Source organism: Thunnus maccoyii, chromosome 21, assembly GCF_910596095.1.
Source record: "Thunnus maccoyii chromosome 21, fThuMac1.1, whole genome shotgun sequence".
Taxonomy (NCBI): domain Eukaryota; kingdom Metazoa; phylum Chordata; class Actinopteri; order Scombriformes; family Scombridae; genus Thunnus; species Thunnus maccoyii.
This window is the reverse complement of record NC_056553.1, coordinates 10,112,068-10,132,114: the sequence shown is the minus strand read 5'-3', so window position 1 is coordinate 10,132,114 and position 20,047 is coordinate 10,112,068. Positions and strand designations below refer to the sequence as shown.

Below are 20,047 nucleotides of genomic sequence, written 5' to 3'. Positions count from 1 at the left end.
TCTATTTTAATCCTTTCACTCTTTAGTCTAAACCAATATTGGAAAGCTAACGTTATTTTTTTCAGTTAGCTAGTTCAGTTAGCTATGCAACAGTTACACCTGGCAGTTACTACTACAACTAATCACTAATGCTACATTAGAGCTGGTTTATGTGGTGCAACCCATACTTCAGAGATATGGAAATTTCCACTTGGTAAACACTTAAATTATATCTATAGGACACTAAATCCATAAGTTTGTGTGTTAAGTCCTTATGAAGTTCTTAGTAACCTCTAACTAGTTGAAAACTAGTGAATAACAAAATTAGATTGTATCATTAAAACTTATGAAACGTCTTCTAGTAAGGACTTTAATAATGTGTAAAATGGTTGCTAGGAAACTGAAGCGCCTTTCTATCAAAAGCAATCAACTAGCATCACAAACTGTAACATAATTGCCAAATAAAACAGTTATAGGGGGCTGAGGGATAAACATACATGACTTTGTTTTATTTATACATGCATTCATGAAGAAATATGTGTTTCAGTTAGTATTTCTGCAGTTTAGAATTAATGGTAAGTATACAATTATGCTTCCCATTTTATATTATTTCTTCCATAAAAAAATACAAAACTGGAGTAATTGTCTTTGGAGCCAAGGAAGAACAATTAAAAGTCAGTGCTCAGCTTCAATTGGTAATGTTAAAAATCACAAACCAAGCCAGAAATCTTGGTGTAGTCATAGACTCAGACCTGAATTTCAACAACCACATTAAGACAATTACAAAGTCAGCCTACTATCACCTTAAGAATATATCAAGGATTAAAGGACTCAGCAGGATTTGGAAAAACTTGTCCATGCATTTATCTTCAGTAGACTCGACTACTGTAACGGTGTCTTCACAGGTCTCCCTAAGAAATCGATCAGATAGGTGCAGCTGATTCAGAATGCTCCTGCTCGAGTCCTCACTAAGACCAAGAAAGTGGATTATATCACTCCAGTTCTCAGATCTTTACACTGGCTTCCTGTCTGTCAAAGAATTGATCTCAACATACTACTATTTGTTCATAAAGCACTGAATGGTTTAGGGCCAAAATACATTTCTGATTTTCTGCTACATTATGAACCATCTAGACCTCTCAAATTGTCTGTGACAGGCCTGCTTTCTGTCCCCAGAGTCAAAACTAAACATGGAGAGGCAGCTTTCAGTTTTTACGCACCACATATCTAGAACAAACCCCCAGAAAACTGCAGGTCTGCTGCAACTCTCAGTTCTTTTAAATCAAGGCTGAAGGCTTTTCTGTTTACTGCTGCCTTTGGTTAAATCAAATAATTATTCATTTCTTACACTGCACTGTAACTTTTATTCTTGTATTTCATGCCTGTCTTATTCTATTTTAGCTTATTTTTGTTTTCTATTCTCTTAGCTATTTAATGACTTTTTTCATGTATTTAAATGTCATTTTATGATGTGCTTCTTGTTCTTTGTCCCAACACTTTTAATGTTTTATGTAAAGCACTTTGAATTGCCTTGTTACTGAAATGTGCTATGTAAATAAACTTGCCTTGCCTATGCTAACGTAACTTGCACTATAGCTTAGTCAACTGTTAGCATAACATTTTGTAATTAGAGGTATATTGTTCTTTTTAAAAAATATATTCATTTTTAATCTTCCCAGTCTTCATTTTTAAAAAAGCATTTTGATCAAGTTTCAGATGTCATTAAATTTTCATTTTAATTCTTTCACTCTTTAACTAATATTGGAAAGCTAACGTTAATTTTGTCAGTTAGCTAGTTCAGTTAGCTACGCAACAGTTACACCTGGCAGTTACTGGGTTTAAATATTTAGTAACAAATCTCTGTGTAAGAATAGGTTTATTTGGTGTGACCCATTTTAATTTAGTGATGCTTAAATATCCATTTAAAGCTTACGTTATAAGCTAAGTTTGAAGTTATAGAGAGCTGGTGCTACCGGCTCCTGACTCCTAGTATCCTACATTTCCTGATTGTGCCAACCTATTACTTCTACCACATCTTTAAATGTTTCGCCGTCTTTGCCTCAAGTGTTGATCTCAAAAGAACATCCTCTCTGTGTTGAAGACCCTCAGCTTGGTCATGAAGTTGAAATAGACGAAGGCCAGGCAGACCAACAGGTTCTTCATCAGATAGAGTAGGGGTGTGACAAAGCCAAAGAAGGCAATGAGGCCAATACGCACAAAGAAGAAGGGCAAATCCTGCAGGGCCACTCCTAGTGAGGAAAGCAGGGGGCTGTGGGGCATGACCACCACACGCAGGCAAGACAGGTAGCTGAAGATATAGATGGGGAACACCCAGCCTGAGTAGTAGACCAGGGGATGTCCTGCCACCCTCACCATCTCCACTGTATCCATCCAGAACATAAAGCTGTCCACAAACACGTCAGCTCGGGCATCACTGGCACACAGGAACCGCAGTGGCCCTGCGTAGGCGTATGGAGATATGCGGTACGCTGTGGTGCTCGCTGAACGTGAGCTCAATCCAGAGATACTAAATGGTCTTCCCGCATTACCTGGTACACCTGGAACTGTTCCATTGGTCTCTGGTCGAGCCCCAGCTCCGTTCTGGTTTCTGTCACCAATTTGGGTTGCTCCGGGTGCCGCGGGAGTGGGCTGGGCCTGCCCGGGTGCAGCTGGCCCGGGCGCAGCTGGCCCCGGTACAGCTGGCCCCGGCACAGCTGGTGTGACAGGTGTTACTGGTGTTACCTGTTCCATGTGTGTGAGGACAGCGGAGGGGATGTCAGTCTCTCTCTCCATGTCACTACCTGGAGAGAGAAAAGGAAAGATTTTCATGACAGCAGTCCCGTTAAATCAGATTATACAGAGCAAAGCAAAGCATAATTTGCTTTTGCTTATGTTTTTTTATCTTCTTGTGGTGTTGGTGTTTATGAAAATTAACATACATGACAAGAATCATGATTTTCAGCAGAATTTTATTTTGAACTCAGTTGGACCAAAATTGAATAATGACTGAATAATCTGCTTCCTTGGAGCAAAACTTCATGAGTTTTCACAAATCCACAAACACCGCAATCACGTCAATGCTTTTTTACAGAAAAACATTGCTGCAGATTTGTCAATTCAGCACTGTGTTATGAGAAGTAAGCTGGTCCAACATATTTCCTGCTCATTTCCACAGTTGTTTCAATATTTCTCAACTGTGGGCACAACGCCAAAGAATAAGAAGTTCAAATTGGGTCTCTAAATCATTCTGGATAAATTATGTAAATAACTGTTAGCTGTATTTGTTGCCTCCGCGCTCCTGTAATGTAAAGCCAGGCTGGTATCGCTATAGAAATTGGCAGAGGAAAGTTCAGGATCTATAGTTCTCAGTAAGTGATTTGTGTAATGTGTTCAGAGAGCTGCGCTCACCCTGGCCCGTCAGTCTGCAGTGGCGTATCCTTTCCACAACGTCAATACAGATGAGAGAGAAGAGGACTAGTGATACAGGGAGTTCCGTGAATGTATCATGTTTGATGTTGTTATTTATCTGAACCTGAGTAAATAACCAGAAAATCATGAACATAACATTTTGACCAGAATGTATTTACTTACTTCCAATCAGTATAGGACAACAAGGGACCTTTGCACCAAGCATTTACATCAAATTGACTAAGTTTCTGACCTGCTTTAGTTCTGGGTTTGTGGGCTAAATCACTTGCAGCTCTGGTATTTGCCTGAGTCAGGACTTCATACCAACACGACACAGAACAAAGCAGACAAGTTGGTCATCTTAGCAGAATTTATGGCTCTTATGTAAAAGACACCAGATAAGCAAAGGCCCAAAGGTCAGCTTGGGCTTTAGAAAGTGCCACATAAAACTGCAAATGGGACCTGGTCTGCAGCCAGCGAGGAAGTGAAAATGTGCCTCATGCACAGATGATTTGACAGGGGCAGCTTGGACAGGAAGAGGAACCAAGCTGCTTATCAGTAGCTCCTAATCCATAAGGCTGGATATTCCTCCCCTGAGAACCAAAAGGTTCCTCACAAATCATCACCTTTATTTCACTCACAGAGGCCTCACATTGTGAATATACAAGATTTATTCCATTTTGGTCCCAAATGTAAAGTTGTTCAAAGCAACTTCTTTGGATGATAAACAGTCATCCAAAATAACTACAAAGGGTCTTCAATAACAGACTTACTGTTACAAATATAGCAATATAACGGTCAAAGTTCATGATCAGAGTGCAGATAAATTGATGTAATAAAACAAATGACAAACAATCCGCAACATGTTGTACCTCAGAGCTGGCGATGAGAAAGGCAAAGCAGGGTAATGTGGACAGGATCACATATACGAGGGCCACAGGCCTCCTGATACAAAGACAAAGGAAAGGAAAGACAAAAAAGTAAGGAAGGAAGACAAAGGCAGTTGCAGGATTTGCTAACTCATGATATTCACCAGCCAAGTGCAGTCCAGACCAGCTACAGGCCTGTTCAGGCTCAAACCAGCTGGTCAGGTCTCAGTCAGTGCCTCACTGGGATCCCAGCTGCTGACCAAACACAGCTAAGACCTCCCATGCTAACTCCCAAGGGCCCTGACATCAGGACAAAGGCAGAAGAAACTCACCACTTCTTCCTCCCAATGAGAAACTTCTTTTTCACAAAGACCATATACTTCAGGGGTACCCAGACCAGCAGGGCGGTGGTGGTGACATAGGCAATGGAGGAGGCCACGATCAACCAGTAGGCCGTGCTGCCGTCACCGGGGGGTTGCGCCGAGGTTTTGACCTTTGCTACGATGACGGCGAACCTCTGCATGACGATGAAGAGTGGCACGCACAGGCCTGCAAACTGCAGCACCTCGCACAGGGCGAACTTCAGCGTCCTCCCCGAGCCCATGCTGTGGCAGTTCAAAAAAAGAAAAAGAAGGGAGGGAGACAGGGGCTGTTGTCGCAGTGAGGCGACCCCTGTCCCTCTGAGGGCTGGTCAGGCCTCGGACCAGTGCATTGTCTGCCTCCACTAGCATTTTCCACACACCACAGCCCTGGCTCTCTGCTCACCCAACTGCTTACACTGCAGTAGGCATTGTGTAACTTGGTGTGACAGTGATGTGACTGGCCCTTTACTCTTTTTATATACAGGATACAAACATAGATTGTCTAACTCTGCACCCTGAAGGATGCGTATGTACAACAGGCATCTCAGTGGGATGGTATAGTCTTGGCATTTCAATCAATGTTTTTGAAGCTAAAATCCCATTTCATCAGTCTGCTAGACACAATAGACCACCTATATTATTATGAGCGACTAAAACACAGTTATGCCTTATATGCTGCCTGACCATTCTCCAATTCCAGGAAACATACGTGGACATGATAACACCCACAGTAACAGCACCGTCCAAGGACTAGCGGCTGTAAACCTTTCAAGACAGAAAACCTAATGGCACTTGTGGCTCTTCTCATATTTATACACTGCCATCTAGTGGCAAAATGTGACAACTGTAAAATGCCAGAAGCTGCAAAATGATGAAAAAATATTAGAAATATATCAGTAGTGCAATCACAGTTTTCTTTCTACTAATTCAACATGGTGTTTTTCCTCAAATTCAGATAAATCAATTAAGACTAATTTTTTCTGGGTAATAATGACAGTGATGTGGACTGGAAAAAAGCCAGATACAGGCCCTCTGTCTTGCCAACCAAATGCCTAAGCTGACATGATGGATGAAGTACTTTTATCAATGGTCTCTTTAGTTAAAATACTAGTCACGAACCTATGTGGTCATGTAAATTCAAGCCAATGATAAAGTGAAAATGCTGTTGTCTTGTGCAGTCTGGATCCGAAAACCTGAAACAGTTGGACTTTGTGCTGCTGTTTCTGACCTGACATCTGAACAATTGATCGAGTATCAGTCGTCTGTACTATATTTGGTGCTGTGTTTAGTTTACACACATTTCTACAGGGCATCATTAGAAGAGCTAATTTTGGATTCTGCATTGATGCAGTTTGTCAGGCAGTGCCTCCATGAGGGCAGATCTCAGACCAGTACAGATTAATACCTGTGCAGAAGGAAAAAAGGAAAAAATTATGGCCAGAGAAGTGATGGAATTGATTGACTGGAAAGCACTGGACTGCATAATGGAGTTGGCGATTCTTCCTACAATTGAGGAGCTCGGGTCAGCTTGAATATTTGACTGACAAACCCTGAACTCTAAAACCAAAGCCCATCAATAATACAACAGGCCTCTACTCCACTAATTTAATTATAATTTCCTTGCTAAGACAAGGCTTGAAGCTGTGAGGCAGTCAGACTTTTTCAGACAGGTTTCCATCTACCACATTCAGGTAGAGGGCCTGAAAGTACCTGTGTAAGAGGAAAGGTCTTCTGCAGTTTAAAATTATAAACAAAATCATATTAGTTGCCTTGTGGCTGTTTCCATTGTTAGTTATGAACAGCTTAAAATGTTGAAAACTCCAGTTATCAGTCTGTTTTTTGCACTTAAATCAAATAGGCCTATAGTAGAAACTTTGACCTTAATTACTGTATATTGTTTACCAGCGACATGTATGGATAAAGGCAATATTATCCCATTTCAGAGTTGCAGCAGTAGCAGGTTCAGCAAGGTGGTTAACTCCTGTCAAAGCACTGATTGACAAGAGAAGTAACAGCAGCAAAAATTTTGCCTATGTGCATCATCTACAAGCAACAACTATTAGACTATTAGATTAGATAACTATTAGATTTTGCAATTTCTGCAACCGGCAAGAAGTAAGTATCACAGCTGTGTTGTTTTCTATCTTATAGCTGCTATGTATGTTTGATTAAAATGTCAACACTTGTTACTAGTATGAGATGGGAGTCAAACTGGGCATATTAAAGGCAAACTGTTGTACTCACCAGGCTGACCTCTGAACCTGTCACACCAGTATCTACATGCACAGTGAAATTCATGTGTTCTAAGAAATATTGAAGCTTGGTGACACAGTGACTACTTGCAAGGTAGTGGTAGTTGGTTAGCTAACTACTGTAGCTTGTGCCAGCTTCCTGGAAACATGCTATTTTCTCTGTACTGTGCTGTTTACTGCGCCTAGTCATTTTATTCTCAGGATTTTACATCATTTCTTTCAATAAAGAGTTTTACTGAAGAGGAAAAACTGCTCTCACGCGATCGAGCTTGCTAACTGCTTGCTAGGTTTGTTAGCTTGGTCGCTACTGGTGATCCTACCTTCCTGTCTCAAAATTGTCTGTAAACCATTCCTCTTTTGTGAAGCAGTTCAAACCCTGACAGTGGAGGTTAGATAAAAGTGGATGGTAAACACAGTAAAAGGCTAATAGCTTCCTCAATTTTGGACTCTCCAACCCTCCATTTCCTTCAAAGTTCAAGGCTTGCTATTGGTCAAAGGTGTAAATTAGGGCTGTAACTGACGGTTATTTTCATTATCAATAAATCTGTTGATTATTTCCTTTGATTAGTCGTTTGGTCTATAAAAAGTCAAAAAAATGCGATAAGTGTCAACCACCAAAGCAAAGGTGACGTCCTCAAATGTCTTGTTTTGTTCCAGCCAACAGTCAACAATGGAAATATATTCAGTTTACTATCGTTGACGACTAAAGAAACCAGAAAATATTAATTGGTTTTATATTATATTCATCCGAGAGGCTGGAACAAGAGAATTTTGGCATTTTTTTTTAAATAAAAAAATAACAAAAAAAAAAAACTTTTGATCAATTGGCAAAATAGTTGACGATTCATTTTTTGTTGATCGATTGTTAATTGTTGCAGCTCTACATTTCTCTGCATTATTGTAACTGATATTTTTCCTCGAACATGAACTGTTAATTATTTATAGGTATATAAATGTGATTTGAAGGAGGCTCGGTTTAAAAAAAAAAAACATATCTATTTGAAATTGATTTGGACCCCCAGAGTAGAGGATCCACAATTCCTATAGCACTGCCCCTGTACTGTAACAACACTGCTTCTCGGTACAGAGACTTTATAGTAACAGTCTCTGGCCCACCGGCAGGCCACACACTTGTTGCAGCACTAGTCCCGCGAGAGAGGGGAGCCGTGGGCGGATAGATGGATGGATGACCCTGCTGCTCCCCTCCCAACCAGCCCCAGCTGTCAGCTCCCTTCCTGACTCACCCACCCTGCCCCCGGTACCATGGCGTCCAGCGAGGAGGACGGCACGGTTGAGGAGAAGGAAAACAACAACAAGAAGAAAACGAAAAACGCCGTCGCCACCGCATGGCTCACTTTCTACAACATCGCCATGACCGCCGGGTACGTGCGTAATTGCGCCCCTGTCGCCTATTAATAAGAAAACCCTACAAGTTAGCCGCTCCCTAAAAAACTGTAAGCGTGTGTTGCTGTTTATAGGACTGTGTGTCTCTGTGTCAAGCCCGAAAGTGCCCGTCCAGCTCGCTGAATTTAGCGGCTCTAGCGGAGTTGGAAGACACTTGAGTGAAGAAGTTGATAGTAAAAAACATATTTAAAAACGCGAGTGGGGTTTATCAGCGTTGTTGAAAATGAATGAATGGCGTTTGGTGAAAGTAACGGGCTGGCGCTGCAGCCGTGTCCAAATAGGGCTGACTGCATGGTGTCAGCGTCAAGGCCCACAGTACGTCCGACAGTTGCAGTGATAAGTATAGCCGGAGCGCACTGACACTGGAGCTCAGGTCTGGGCCAGTGAAATGCTCAATGGGCAGATTTTTTAATAACAACATAACATTTGTGAATCGCAAAGAGAGCGCGCCATTACCAATCTACTTTTCCTGATATGATCAAGCGGCAAGACAAACAGAAGAGAATCAATACTTGTCTGCTCATGTCACTTCAGCCATGAAAATACTGGAAGAGAGCTGTCAGATAAGCAAGTGGCACTCATAGGATCATGATGACTAAACAGCTTCCAGTTTGGCACAGTGCCTCAGGCATTGATTACATCTTTATTTACAGCTCAGTCTCTGAGCTCTGTGAAGATGTTTTTGCAGGATATTATGATACTGATGTCTCTGATTGCTCAGTCGATAATGCTTCACCGTCACTGACTTATTCTTGTAGAGCTGCAACGATTAATCAATTAATCGACAGAAAATTAATCGCTAACTATTTTGATAATCGATTAACTGTTTTGAGACATTTTTTTAAAGACAAAATGTTTAGATTCTCTGATTCCAACTTCTCAAATGTGAATATTTTCTGGTTTCTTTAGTCCTCTGTGACAGTAAACTGAATATCTTAGACTTGTGGACTGCTAGTCAGGACAAAAAAAGACATTTTAGGTTGATTTGGGAAACGGTGATCAACATTTTTCACTATTTTCAATCTTAGGAGTTAATAAGTTAATTGAGAAAATAATCAATAGTTGCAGCCTGATATTCTTGTACTGCTTCAGGTCCCACTTTATATTTTTACTTAAGTACATCAACACAACATCCAGTGATCAATACTTTTGCAGGCACACTAACTTAAACCAATATAACTACGAAAGGGCAATATTGATTGCTTCTCATAATGGGATTAATGGGAGTAACACTTTGAATTACAGCACACATCTGATGTATACATTTATATAAAATATATATCTATATATAATATATACAAGTCTGATTTCTCCCTGAATGATTTCAAACATACAACCAACTGACTAATAACACAGTTACAGTACACTCACGATTATTTTCATTATCGATTTAATCCTTAAGGCTACAAAACATCAGGATATCACAGTTTCCTAGAGCCCAAGATGATGTCATCAAATGTCTTATTTAGTCTGATCAACAAAATCCAAAGATATTCACTTTACTGTAATGTGACACAAGGAAAAACAGCAAATTGTCACACGTTTGGAGCTGGAACTAGAAGATGTTTGGCATTTTTTCTTGAAAATTGACTTTGAACATCAGAATGGTTGGCTGCAGCTCTAGCATATAGTAGTTATCGGAAGAGGTCATCTGGTTATTTGTATTTTTAGTATCCAATCCCACCATAAACCGACTAAGCTGTTAATACCAGGCAGTACCAATATTACATGGCTATAGTCTCAGTTTCAGTTTTGTGTCTGTCTGAGTCAGTTCTGAGAGCGAGCAGTGAGATTTGTTTAACGAGCTTCTGAATGTTAAACTTGGATTTTATTGGTATCGTGTCACCTTTCAGGTGCAGTCAGCCTCTTGTGCTCCATATTGTCATACTCAAATTTGTGTGCTGGCTAATAATTTGGGATTGGTTGCTGTCAAAGTTTAGGCCATAAGACAAGATACATATTTAAATCTGTTATGATACTTTGCAATCTCCCATTTTATCAACATTTGTCAGAGAGCTGTGAAGTAGTTCATCGACAGTTGTAATAAATAAGTAATTTTTTATGTAATTTATAAAGGAAAAATCAAAATATTTGCTTTATTTATTTGTTCTATCTCCTCAAATGCTTGTAAATATAATATCTTTGGGTTTGGACTGTTGGTCAGACAGAAACAAGCAATTTCATGACATCAGAAGTTTTTGTAGGTGTTTTTCACAATTTTATGACATTTTATAAACTAAATAATTTATAGATTAATAGAGAAAATGTTCCACATGTGAATCGATAATGAAAATAATCATTAGTTGCAGCTCTACTGTAGATTAAGTTAAGCAGATAAAAAACAGTAAAAAAACAAATCTTTAAACCTGCAAGTCTGGAAGTCAGTAATGGAAAGAGCAAATATTTCAAAGTAGTCGTAAATATTTGGCTAAAGAAGTGAAGATGTGCAAGTGAGGTGTTATTTTAAGGCAGACAAGACGTCAAGATTCAGATTTCAGGTTCGGATGGGGAGTCTATAAAGCTTCGGGGTCACGGTTATGTTGTTACTAGATGTGACATAACATATGCGGTGTACAGACGCTGGTGTCAGTTGTCTCTCTTGATGAAAGAGGTGAAAATAAAATGTCTGGTCTGGGCTTCCTGCCAGCTCAACTTATACTTTAAGATGCAGCACCATCCCTCCTCTTCAGTTCAGTGCCACTTAAATGACATGTTTTCATTACATTATGGAAATGCACACCAACATTTAAATGTCCTAAACGTGCGGGACTTCCAAAAAGTAAAAATGGGGAACTGCACAGATCATGTCCTGCTGTGCTTTATTCCTCCAGGGCAACGTTTAATCCAGTACATCTGAAAAAAACCTTCTGTGAGAAGCAAAATGTTTTCTTTTTTGGTGTGAGAGAATGAAAAACTGAAGCATCAATATATGTGTGGGAATCTGGTTTGGAGTTTTCAGTATGTTCTCTGTTGATATTGGCTGTATACACCAAAATAGAGAGAAAATTGCAAGCAGAGCAGAGACGAGATAGGTTTAGAGCGAGTTTCAAATAAATATAACTCAGTTTATCAGTTATTGATTGAGCTGTCGATTAATTTCTTGATTAAGTGTTGTTAAAGTCCATAAAATGTCACAAAATAGTGAAAAATGCCCATCTTAATTTGCAGAAAGTTTAAGAGGACATCATCAGATATTTAGTTTACTATCAATAAGACAAAGAAAAAGCAGCAATTCTTCACAATTGAGAAGCAGAAACTGGGAAATGTTTGTCATTTTGCTTGAAAAATGCTGTAGTCCTCGCAGACCTGAATGAGATGAAGTGAGTTTCATTTTAACTTTCATTGAAGTTTCTTTCCAACCTCTACTGCATCTATGCTGAGATATGATATAACGTCTGGAAAAGTCTGTCCCTTACAATCTGTCGTCTTTTCAAGCATCCAGAGGAATGAACTGATGTGTCATTTTTTGTAATATTGCCCTGTTTTTCCCCGCAGGTGGCTGGTTTTGGCGATAGCAATGATGCGCTTCTACATGCAGAAAGGCACACACAAGGGTCTGTACAGAAGTATAGCAAGGACACTCAAGTTTTTCCAGACCTTTGCGTTAGTTGAGGTAAGACTTTGAGTAGAGAGACGTTTGCTGTCATATGCATGGCTGCACACAGTCACAGAACTACCTGATACATGATTTAAAAAGGCTGAAAATCATTGAAGAAGTGGCAAGAAAAAGAAATAGAGGATGAACTAACACATTTTTATGTTTCTTGTCTTACAGGTGGTACATTGCGCCGTAGGTATGTGATGATGACTTGATTGATGTTAATATTTTTTAAGACGGTTTTTATTGCCTGCTAACACCTGTGCGGCTTTAAAACATATTATTTTTTAACCTGATCTGCTGCAGGAATCGTGAGGACTTCTGTGATTGTAACCGGGGTTCAAGTGTGTTCACGGATTTTCATGGTTTGGTTCATCACCAACAGCATCAGACAGGTGACTATTATATTAAACTACAACTCTGCCACTGTAGGTTGTTGTCAAGTTGCACAAGCAGATGAGGAAGTTTCAGTTTCTTTACTGTCTGATGGACAAAATGAATAATGAATAAGTTCAGTTTCAGGGTTCTTTACTATGTTTATTTTAGCATCTGTTGCATGAAAATCTTAATGACCCTTTATCATCAATTCACATCTTTGGTCCCACACATTCACACACACACACAAGTAACAAAACTTGTCTGAAGCCAGGTTTGATTGATGTTAAACATTTCATCTTTTCTTCCTCTATATATTTGTTATTTCTTCTGATGTAACCAAAGATCCAGAATGAAGAAAGCGTAATCCTATTCCTGGTTGTGTGGACGATGACAGAGATTGCCAGATATTCCTACTACACATTCAAACTGCTCAACCATCAGCCGTACTTCGTCAAATGGGCCAGGTGGAGACGCCAGCACACATGGCTGGGATGAGCTCGAATTGTCATTAGTGTGTTTGACATTGTGTGTGAGCATGTCGACCTGATCTGGAGATTTCACCTCTGGCATGCTTCCCTCCCCGGCCTAGACTGGCTTTACATCAGGAAGTTAATCAGCCGAGTGTGTATTAAGTATCGCCTGTCTCACGCAGGCAGAAGAAGCATGTGTGTGTTCATTGATTAGCACTTTGTTAGCCATTCTTCAGTGGTGGGTGGACTAACTGCTAACGTTGTGCTCTGACAATACTGATGAAGAGATGCTGACATTTAATCATTTTAGGGTTTATGTAGATATTTTATGAATAGTTTTGAGTGACATGTGTTGGTACTGATGTATTTTATGATAATAATAACTTTATTTATATGGCACCCATGTAAGCTACCCACTGTATGACATACAAGAAATAGAAACATTAGAGCACATATATCAATTAGCACTGAGCCCATACATAAAACAGATGAAAGTGCAAGTGCAAATTAAAGAAATAAGTTCATATATTAATAATTAGGATGCAAAAAAAAAGAAATAAGCTCATATAAAGCCGATAAAATGCTAGTAAAAGAACAAACCGTGAAAATAAAATAGATAAAAGTGCAAAATAAATGGAAGTGCATATAAAAAATATTAAAATGATGACACTAAATTAACAATTACCAGTGCAATGACAATAAAATTAAATTATGTAAGGGGTTATGTATTACATTTGCATCACAGGTCTACTTGTAACCTGCTTTAACGAATTGTAAAAAAAAAAAACATAATTTCTGAGAAGTTTAGCAATCAAAAAGTACTGATTTATCAGCACAAAAACATAACATTGAGAAAATTCTCATGGTTATCGGTTAAATGCGATGAACAACAAGATCCTCAGCTGGAGAGTGACATAATGCCGGCCTACTACTGTATGAAGAGTACTCATGACGTGGCAGTCTGGCCTTGCATGTGTCCCTGCTACAGTAGCTCAGCTGAAATTGGAGTCGTTGGGAGGAACGTCAGCTGTACACATTGATAGCTGTCCAACACACAGGCTTGGCATCTTACGGCCCCCTAGAGAGGGAGAGCTATCTCGCTTCAGAATAGTGAAGTTTAAATATTACAGCAGCTCCGTTAATTAGGTGAGACATTGTTGTGTCGCAGTGTTACTCCTGACACATCTACCAGCAAAATATTACATTTATCTGCTGTTTTAATCCGTCATGTGATCATCAGGAGACAGTGTAGTCTTGTGCCAATTATCCTTTTGTTTTGGGTCTTGATTCTCGTGCATTAAATGCCGTTCTCCTCCCTGCCCCCCCTCCACCCTTCGCGTCTTTCTTAAAGCATGGAGGAGACGCCAGGCCCCCAGCGAGGGGCTCATGTTCAGCTGCTCCTCTTTTTAAGACCGTCTGTTTTGGTCATGGAATGTTCACCCAACATTTCTCTCACATCCGCTGAGACGCTCCCCCGAGCCTTCACTGTGGTCTTGACTAAATACAGGACCCCTGTAGCCCTGAGTCACGGCGTATATAGTACTAGAGAGACCACGTGTTGTCACAGAGGGAGTCATGCCATCTCACACTTGCTGTATATGCAGTGACAGGCAAGAACATGATAGTTGGTGAATCATTTTTATGTATAGTATCTCACAGTTGTATCAAGAGCAAGTTCACTTCAACTCTAATGGCTCCATTCTGAATTTTAGATGATTTTATGACAAATTTGGGACCAAATTTTGATGTGGCATTCTCAGATTAGTTAACCACGCAATGAAAGTAAAGCAAACCTGCACAGTAAACTTGCCTTCTGCTGAAAAATGCCTATCTATCAATGTTTGTAAGCCTTGTAATGAATCCATTGTCACTCTAATAATTAACCATTTAGTGCAGTGATTCAGTTGCTGACAGCTGTCTGAGGCCTGAATTGCAGCCACAACCTGCCCACTACAACACCTGCCAAATCAAATCCCCGGCTCTCTGTTCCAAGTTTTCGTCACTGCCCATCGCCAGTACTGGAGCTCCTTCCTGACTGTCTGGTTTGCTCTCATAGGGCCACATAAAATGTAAAAAAAGCACCAAAAAACATATTATAGACACACTTTAAAAGCAGAAATTGTGCATTGTCTCCTTTTTTGATGACCAGGCTTTACTTTGCCTTCCAGTCAGAACCAATGAGTTACCTCTTTATTATCTGATGTTACTGAAAAACTCTTCAAGAACTTCACCTCCTTTTTCTCATTTACTGCATCTTACTCCCACCTGCCAAGTTATATCATACTCCCATATCTTCTTATCGCCTTAAACACTTGCAGTGTGCGTTAGTACAGTAATTTGAAATCGCCTCATCTCACAAGGATAGTAGAAGTTTTTTTTTTTCTCTGTTTGAATGCCTGTGCATGAGTGTCTTAATATCCACGAACTGTAACTGCAGGACTGTCTTGTTTGCAGGTATGCAGCCGTGTATGTAAATCTTGAGCACACTGCTGAATGTGAAAACGGTACTTCTCTTCTTCTTTTTTTTGTTCCAGATACAACCTCTTCATCATCCTGTACCCTGTTGGAGTCGTTGGGGAGCTGCTAACCATTTACGCTGCTCTACCGTTCGTACGCAGATCTGGAATGTACTCCATGAGACTCCCCAACAAGTATAACGTGTCGTTCGACTACTACTACTGCCTCATCATCATCATGCTGTCCTACATCCCACGTAAGGAGGATTTGAAGTCATATACTGTGCACTTTGTAAAGCACGTAAAGGAAAATCAGTTCACTTAGCTTGTAAAGTGCTTCATTATTCTCAAATTAACCTTTATACCTTGATATAATAGATTATTGACTGTTATGTCACAATAATGACTATTAATTTGACAAGTGAGCCACAAACTTTAAACTGAAGATGGAGGTCAGACCTACAAAGACTTTCTAGGGGGGATAGACCTGTGCATCTTTCACTAAATCAGACTTAGCAGCTTCTCTTGTCTCTTGAAATATGACAGCAAAGTGACAAATGGAGAGGAAGCTTTTCAGAGCTTTAGGAAGCCTCCCACATGTCTTATAGATCTATGTTTTGTTATGTCGCAAGAGACAGACTTTGCTGTCGTTAAAGGAATAGTTTGACATCTTGGGAAATATGCTTATTAGCATTCTTGCTAGAGAGAGTCAGATAAGAAGACTGATACCACTCTCATGTCTGCACATTTAATATGGAGGTACAGTCTTAAGACGGTTAGCTTAGCTTAGCATAAAGACTGGAGGCAGGTTTTAAAAATCCAGTTTGTTTAATCTGTACAAAAAGTTGTGGTTTTATGGGGAGTTGCATGCTGGATTTCTTGACTGTTTTTCTGGCAACCTTACAATGACAACAAGACTCCAGGAAGTCACCGCTAAGCTTACAGCTTTCTAGCTCTAGCTTCGTATTTAGCGTACAGACCTATTCAATCGGCTTTTGGCAAGAAAGTCAAGTCAATTTAATTTGTATAGCCCAATACCACAAATCACAAATTTGCCTCTATCCTTAGACCCTCAATTTGTATAAGAAGAAACAAACAAATGGAAGAAACCTCAGAAAGAGCATCAGAGGAGGGACCCCTCCTCCAGGACAGACATACATGCAATAGATGTAGTGTGTACAGACCATGAAAGCAAAATTACAGCATGGAAAAACAGGATGACAAAATTATAGATGGACTGATGACATATATGAAGAATCTGATCAAGGAGATGAGTGCATTTCCCAAAAATGTAGAACTATTCCTTTAAATGAGATCTGCAGCCATCTTCCTTTTCCAGCAGATTTTACACTAAATCAGACCCACATTTCACATATTAAAATTAATTTACAATAATTAAGTTATGTTAGAATAATACATATAGATCTTTGTGCCAAGAATAATAATAATTATTTATAAGATGTGGCTTCATAAACACTAAATAATAGGATTTAATTTAACACATTAACCATATAGCAAATACTACAACTACTATATTCTGTGAAGCTCTTATGTCTAGTTGAGAATGCAACCACAGTTGCAGATGTTGGATTGAATTGCATATATATGCTGTACATAATATAACATAAATAACATTTAGTTTTACATGTCTTTAAAATTGCTCAATTTCTTGTTAATTATAATTGAAAAATTTAAAATATGTTGAATCTAACAGGATGATTTATGAACATAAACAGTTAAAGATTGTTATAATGACAATTGTTGACTTTTCCTGCCACATCACTGATGATAACAGACATGTAACAATTAGACCTGTTTGCTTTTTCGTCTTCCCAGTGTTTCCTCAGCTCTACTTCCACATGCTGCGGCAGAGGAGAAGGGTGCTTCACGGTGAGGTCATAGTGGAGAAGGACGACTAGACAAGCACCACCTCATGCCTTCGTTTGAGCCAGCCCGCCTGCCTCCACGTCACCCTCCTCTCCCCCCCTCCCTGCTACATCACCATCTCATCTTTAGCACCATCAGCCGTTACATTCTACATTGCACGGGACCGGAAGCTGACCACCTGTCTGACGAGAGCTACAACCAATAATAATCATGAAGAAAACAAAACCATTGGAGTTCATCGGTACTGATAATACCTGATCCTGAGTATTTCTTTACAGGATTAATTCCTATTTGAACGGTAATATTGGAAACATGTTTACAAGTTCCAGTGTCGCTGGAGCTTGAGACAGAAGCCTGATGCGCATCGTCTCACCCGCCAGCCTTACAGCACGCCGTCGTGCTGAGAGAAACGCGCGCTGACCACGAATAACATGAGCCACAGCTGTCACAACACTGCACCCACCGTCTGAGTGAGAAAACAGCAAATGAAAGGTTTCAAGGGAAATGTGAAATGAAACATTGAAGGAGGAAGATTGTAAGTTGTCTCTTGACTTGTCCCCACCCCAATTGGCAATAATATATATATATTTTTTTGTATGTGTGCGTTTTCCGTCACAAACTAACAGTGTGGTTGTACAAAAACAAGGTTCCAAAAGAGAAAATATTCATAGATTTATCATACCTCAACAATAAATCTACATTTAGACAATATGCTGCTTCTTTTGTGTATGTTTGTTTTACCTTATGTGTAAATGATGCAATGTGAAATGAGCGGTTAATAGTGAGCACAATCTGTTTCTTAAAGATAATTTATTCACATACTGTATCACTTAGAGCAAGCACAGCTCAAACTTAACATTTTGTCTGCTTGGCTCAGCTCCTGCATTCTTTTATGTTGCTTTGATGTTTACTATGTCGAATTAATTTACAAGAGTGCATCTTAAACAAATTTGAGTCTTCAAAAGGTAGTGCCTTTTTCTATAGACCGCTGTAGGTAAGACTACAATTCAAATTTATGTGAGCACTCGCAGTCTTCAGTCGCTGTTTTGTTTGTTTTTTAACAAAGAATCTGATGTCCGTGTTGATAGAAAGGTAGCTAGATTCCCTCCTACTAAAGGTGCTATTGTAAGATCATTTCAATCTTCTGTGCAGCTGAAGGAGTGACTGTGATCGGAGTTGATCCAAAGTAGGAAAACAGGATGTGAAATGATTGAAGAGGAAATGTTAATCAATGAACTGCATAGCTCATGGTTATCTATGAAAATCAATATTTTTGCTCATAATCTGGGTTAGAGAGGACAAAAACACAATAAAGCCAATGTTAAAAAAAAACACTGGGAAAGTTATTATTCAATTTTAAAACAATAGAAATGTGAAAATACCTTTTGTGCAAAATCAATAAACTAAATTCTACAATACTCTGGAGAGTTTTGTGATGACCTTCACACTGACTCATGCAGACGGACCAAGATCTGTTCGTCCGGATCTGCATGTAAATCTAGAAATAAGCCAACAGATACAAATGCCTCATGGGTTTTACAGATTTATTTGTGAGTGTTTCCTTCATCTTTCGTAGTGTTGTTTAATTTTATACTCAACAGGAAACAGTATTTACCTGAGTGCAGAAAATGGCACATTTTATATTTGTAGGTAGGATCCACAGATTCTTATTCATAAACATACATAAGTTTGTAATAGTTAAAAATAAATCCCGTAATCACAACATACGGCACATTAAGTATTAAACTTGTAAACTTGCAGTCTTGAACCAAAACTCAAGCTGATTTTTCTGCATTTATGTGTAAATATTTCATTTGTTCCTTAGCATAAAAATGGAAAATTCTATATAAACATTCATGAGGTTAGATAACAGTTTCCTTGAAGATAGCATGTCAGCGACATTTTTTTTGCGCATCATTTTGCACCTTTTATTCTCATTTTAAGACAAATTACATATGAAAAGCACTACGGTAAATCCATTTGGATTCATAGAAATTTCCTACAAAACTTGCATAATGAAATATACATTCAGATATTCAGTTGCACGTGGAATACAGTTTTATAAAATGTATTTCAAATAACCATAAAAAATATTTATATATATATATATATATAAAACTCAATAGGTGATTTGGTAATTTAAAAAAATAGAAAACACAGATTCTCCTTCTTTGGTTGCCCTGCTGTATTGCACTTGCTGGTGATGTTGGACTTGGTTCATTTTGGAGGAGAAAGGCTTCTCATCAGCATCGGAGAGACGCTTGCTGCTGCAGCCCCGGGCTCATTTCAAAATTGTCCCTTTGCTCTCTCCGTATGGACTGTCCATGTGCTGCATCAGTGGACCAGTGCCACATGAGTGAAGTCTAGCTGCTCACTGCAAGCTCCCTTTCAAGACACTGCTACGATCTGGTGGATCTTGCTGTGGAAAGACATGCAGAGTGACGTTAGCAAAGCTCTGAGGAAAATACCTTTAAAAAAAAAAACTTTATTGAGCAGAAAGAAGAAGAACAGACACAGAGCCAGAAAGAAATATCAATGCAGGAAGTTTAAAAAGCAGTATCAGATACGTACAGGACTCCATTTCCTTCTCGCAGATGTAGCTTATGTGATCTTCACAGAAGAAATCATTCCATAACCCTTCGTGGGAAAGACCCGCACAGTCCTCTCCCATTTCATGCCCGTGGCCCCAGTTGTCAGGCTGACCAGGCTTCCACTTTCTGCAGGCAAACAACAGGGGGCGATCACACATTAGATTTACAGCATTTCATCCAAGAATCTGAAGAGAATTAAAAAAAACTGCAGCAGGTATGGACAAGGATCCCCCTATTTCTAAAGCAGATTTTACATTTTTTATTGATCTCCATTAACTATTCCTGTATCTGCAATGCTTTGGATCTATTAGGTTAACTAGACCTTTATCCCTTTTATGTGTATTTCTGTTTAAATCTTAATCAATGCTGGCTTGATGCACTTTTGTAATCTTT

General features: G+C 39.3%; 3 protein-coding genes across 5 annotated transcripts in view; 1 reads left to right on the top strand and 2 right to left on the bottom strand.

Moving 5' to 3' along the window:
* Window positions 1-1,372: 1,372 nt before the first annotated feature.
* Window positions 1,373-7,521, bottom strand: LOC121888106 (transmembrane protein 236-like). Of its 3 annotated transcripts, none has more exons than XM_042399436.1 (5): window positions 4,589-7,521; window positions 4,260-4,332; window positions 3,388-3,511; window positions 2,529-2,780; window positions 1,373-2,438 (listed from the first exon to the last, which is right to left on the bottom strand). In XM_042399436.1, the coding sequence occupies exons 1-5, from the start codon at window positions 4,858-4,860 to the stop codon at window positions 2,053-2,055; spliced, it is 1,107 nt and encodes a 368-aa protein (XP_042255370.1). In that variant the 5' UTR covers window positions 4,861-7,521; the 3' UTR covers window positions 1,373-2,052. The 3 variants fall into 3 exon arrangements, with proteins under 3 accessions (XP_042255370.1, XP_042255369.1, XP_042255367.1); XM_042399435.1 differs by having other exon boundaries at window positions 1,373-2,780; window positions 4,589-4,861; window positions 7,191-7,521; XM_042399433.1 differs by having other exon boundaries at window positions 1,373-2,780.
* A 446-nt stretch (window positions 7,522-7,967) lies between these two features.
* Window positions 7,968-17,772, top strand: hacd1 (3-hydroxyacyl-CoA dehydratase 1). Its single transcript, XM_042399437.1, has 7 exons — window positions 7,968-8,252; window positions 11,770-11,887; window positions 12,050-12,068; window positions 12,179-12,267; window positions 12,593-12,714; window positions 15,255-15,433; window positions 17,013-17,772. Exons 1-7 carry the CDS (start codon window positions 8,134-8,136, stop codon window positions 17,093-17,095), a joined length of 729 nt encoding a protein of 242 aa, XP_042255371.1. The 5' UTR covers window positions 7,968-8,133; the 3' UTR covers window positions 17,096-17,772.
* Window positions 17,773-18,590: 818 nt separating this feature from the next.
* The window catches only part of LOC121888392 (collectin-12-like), a 43,467-nt gene continuing 42,010 nt past the window's right edge, over window positions 18,591-20,047 (bottom strand). Inside the window, exons 9-10 of the mRNA XM_042399864.1 lie at window positions 19,635-19,780; window positions 18,591-19,482 (exon numbers count right to left, since the gene is read on the bottom strand). Coding sequence (XP_042255798.1) covers window positions 19,463-19,482; window positions 19,635-19,780 — 166 coding nt within the window. The 3' untranslated portion in view covers window positions 18,591-19,462. The remainder of the gene's footprint in view (window positions 19,483-19,634; window positions 19,781-20,047) is intronic.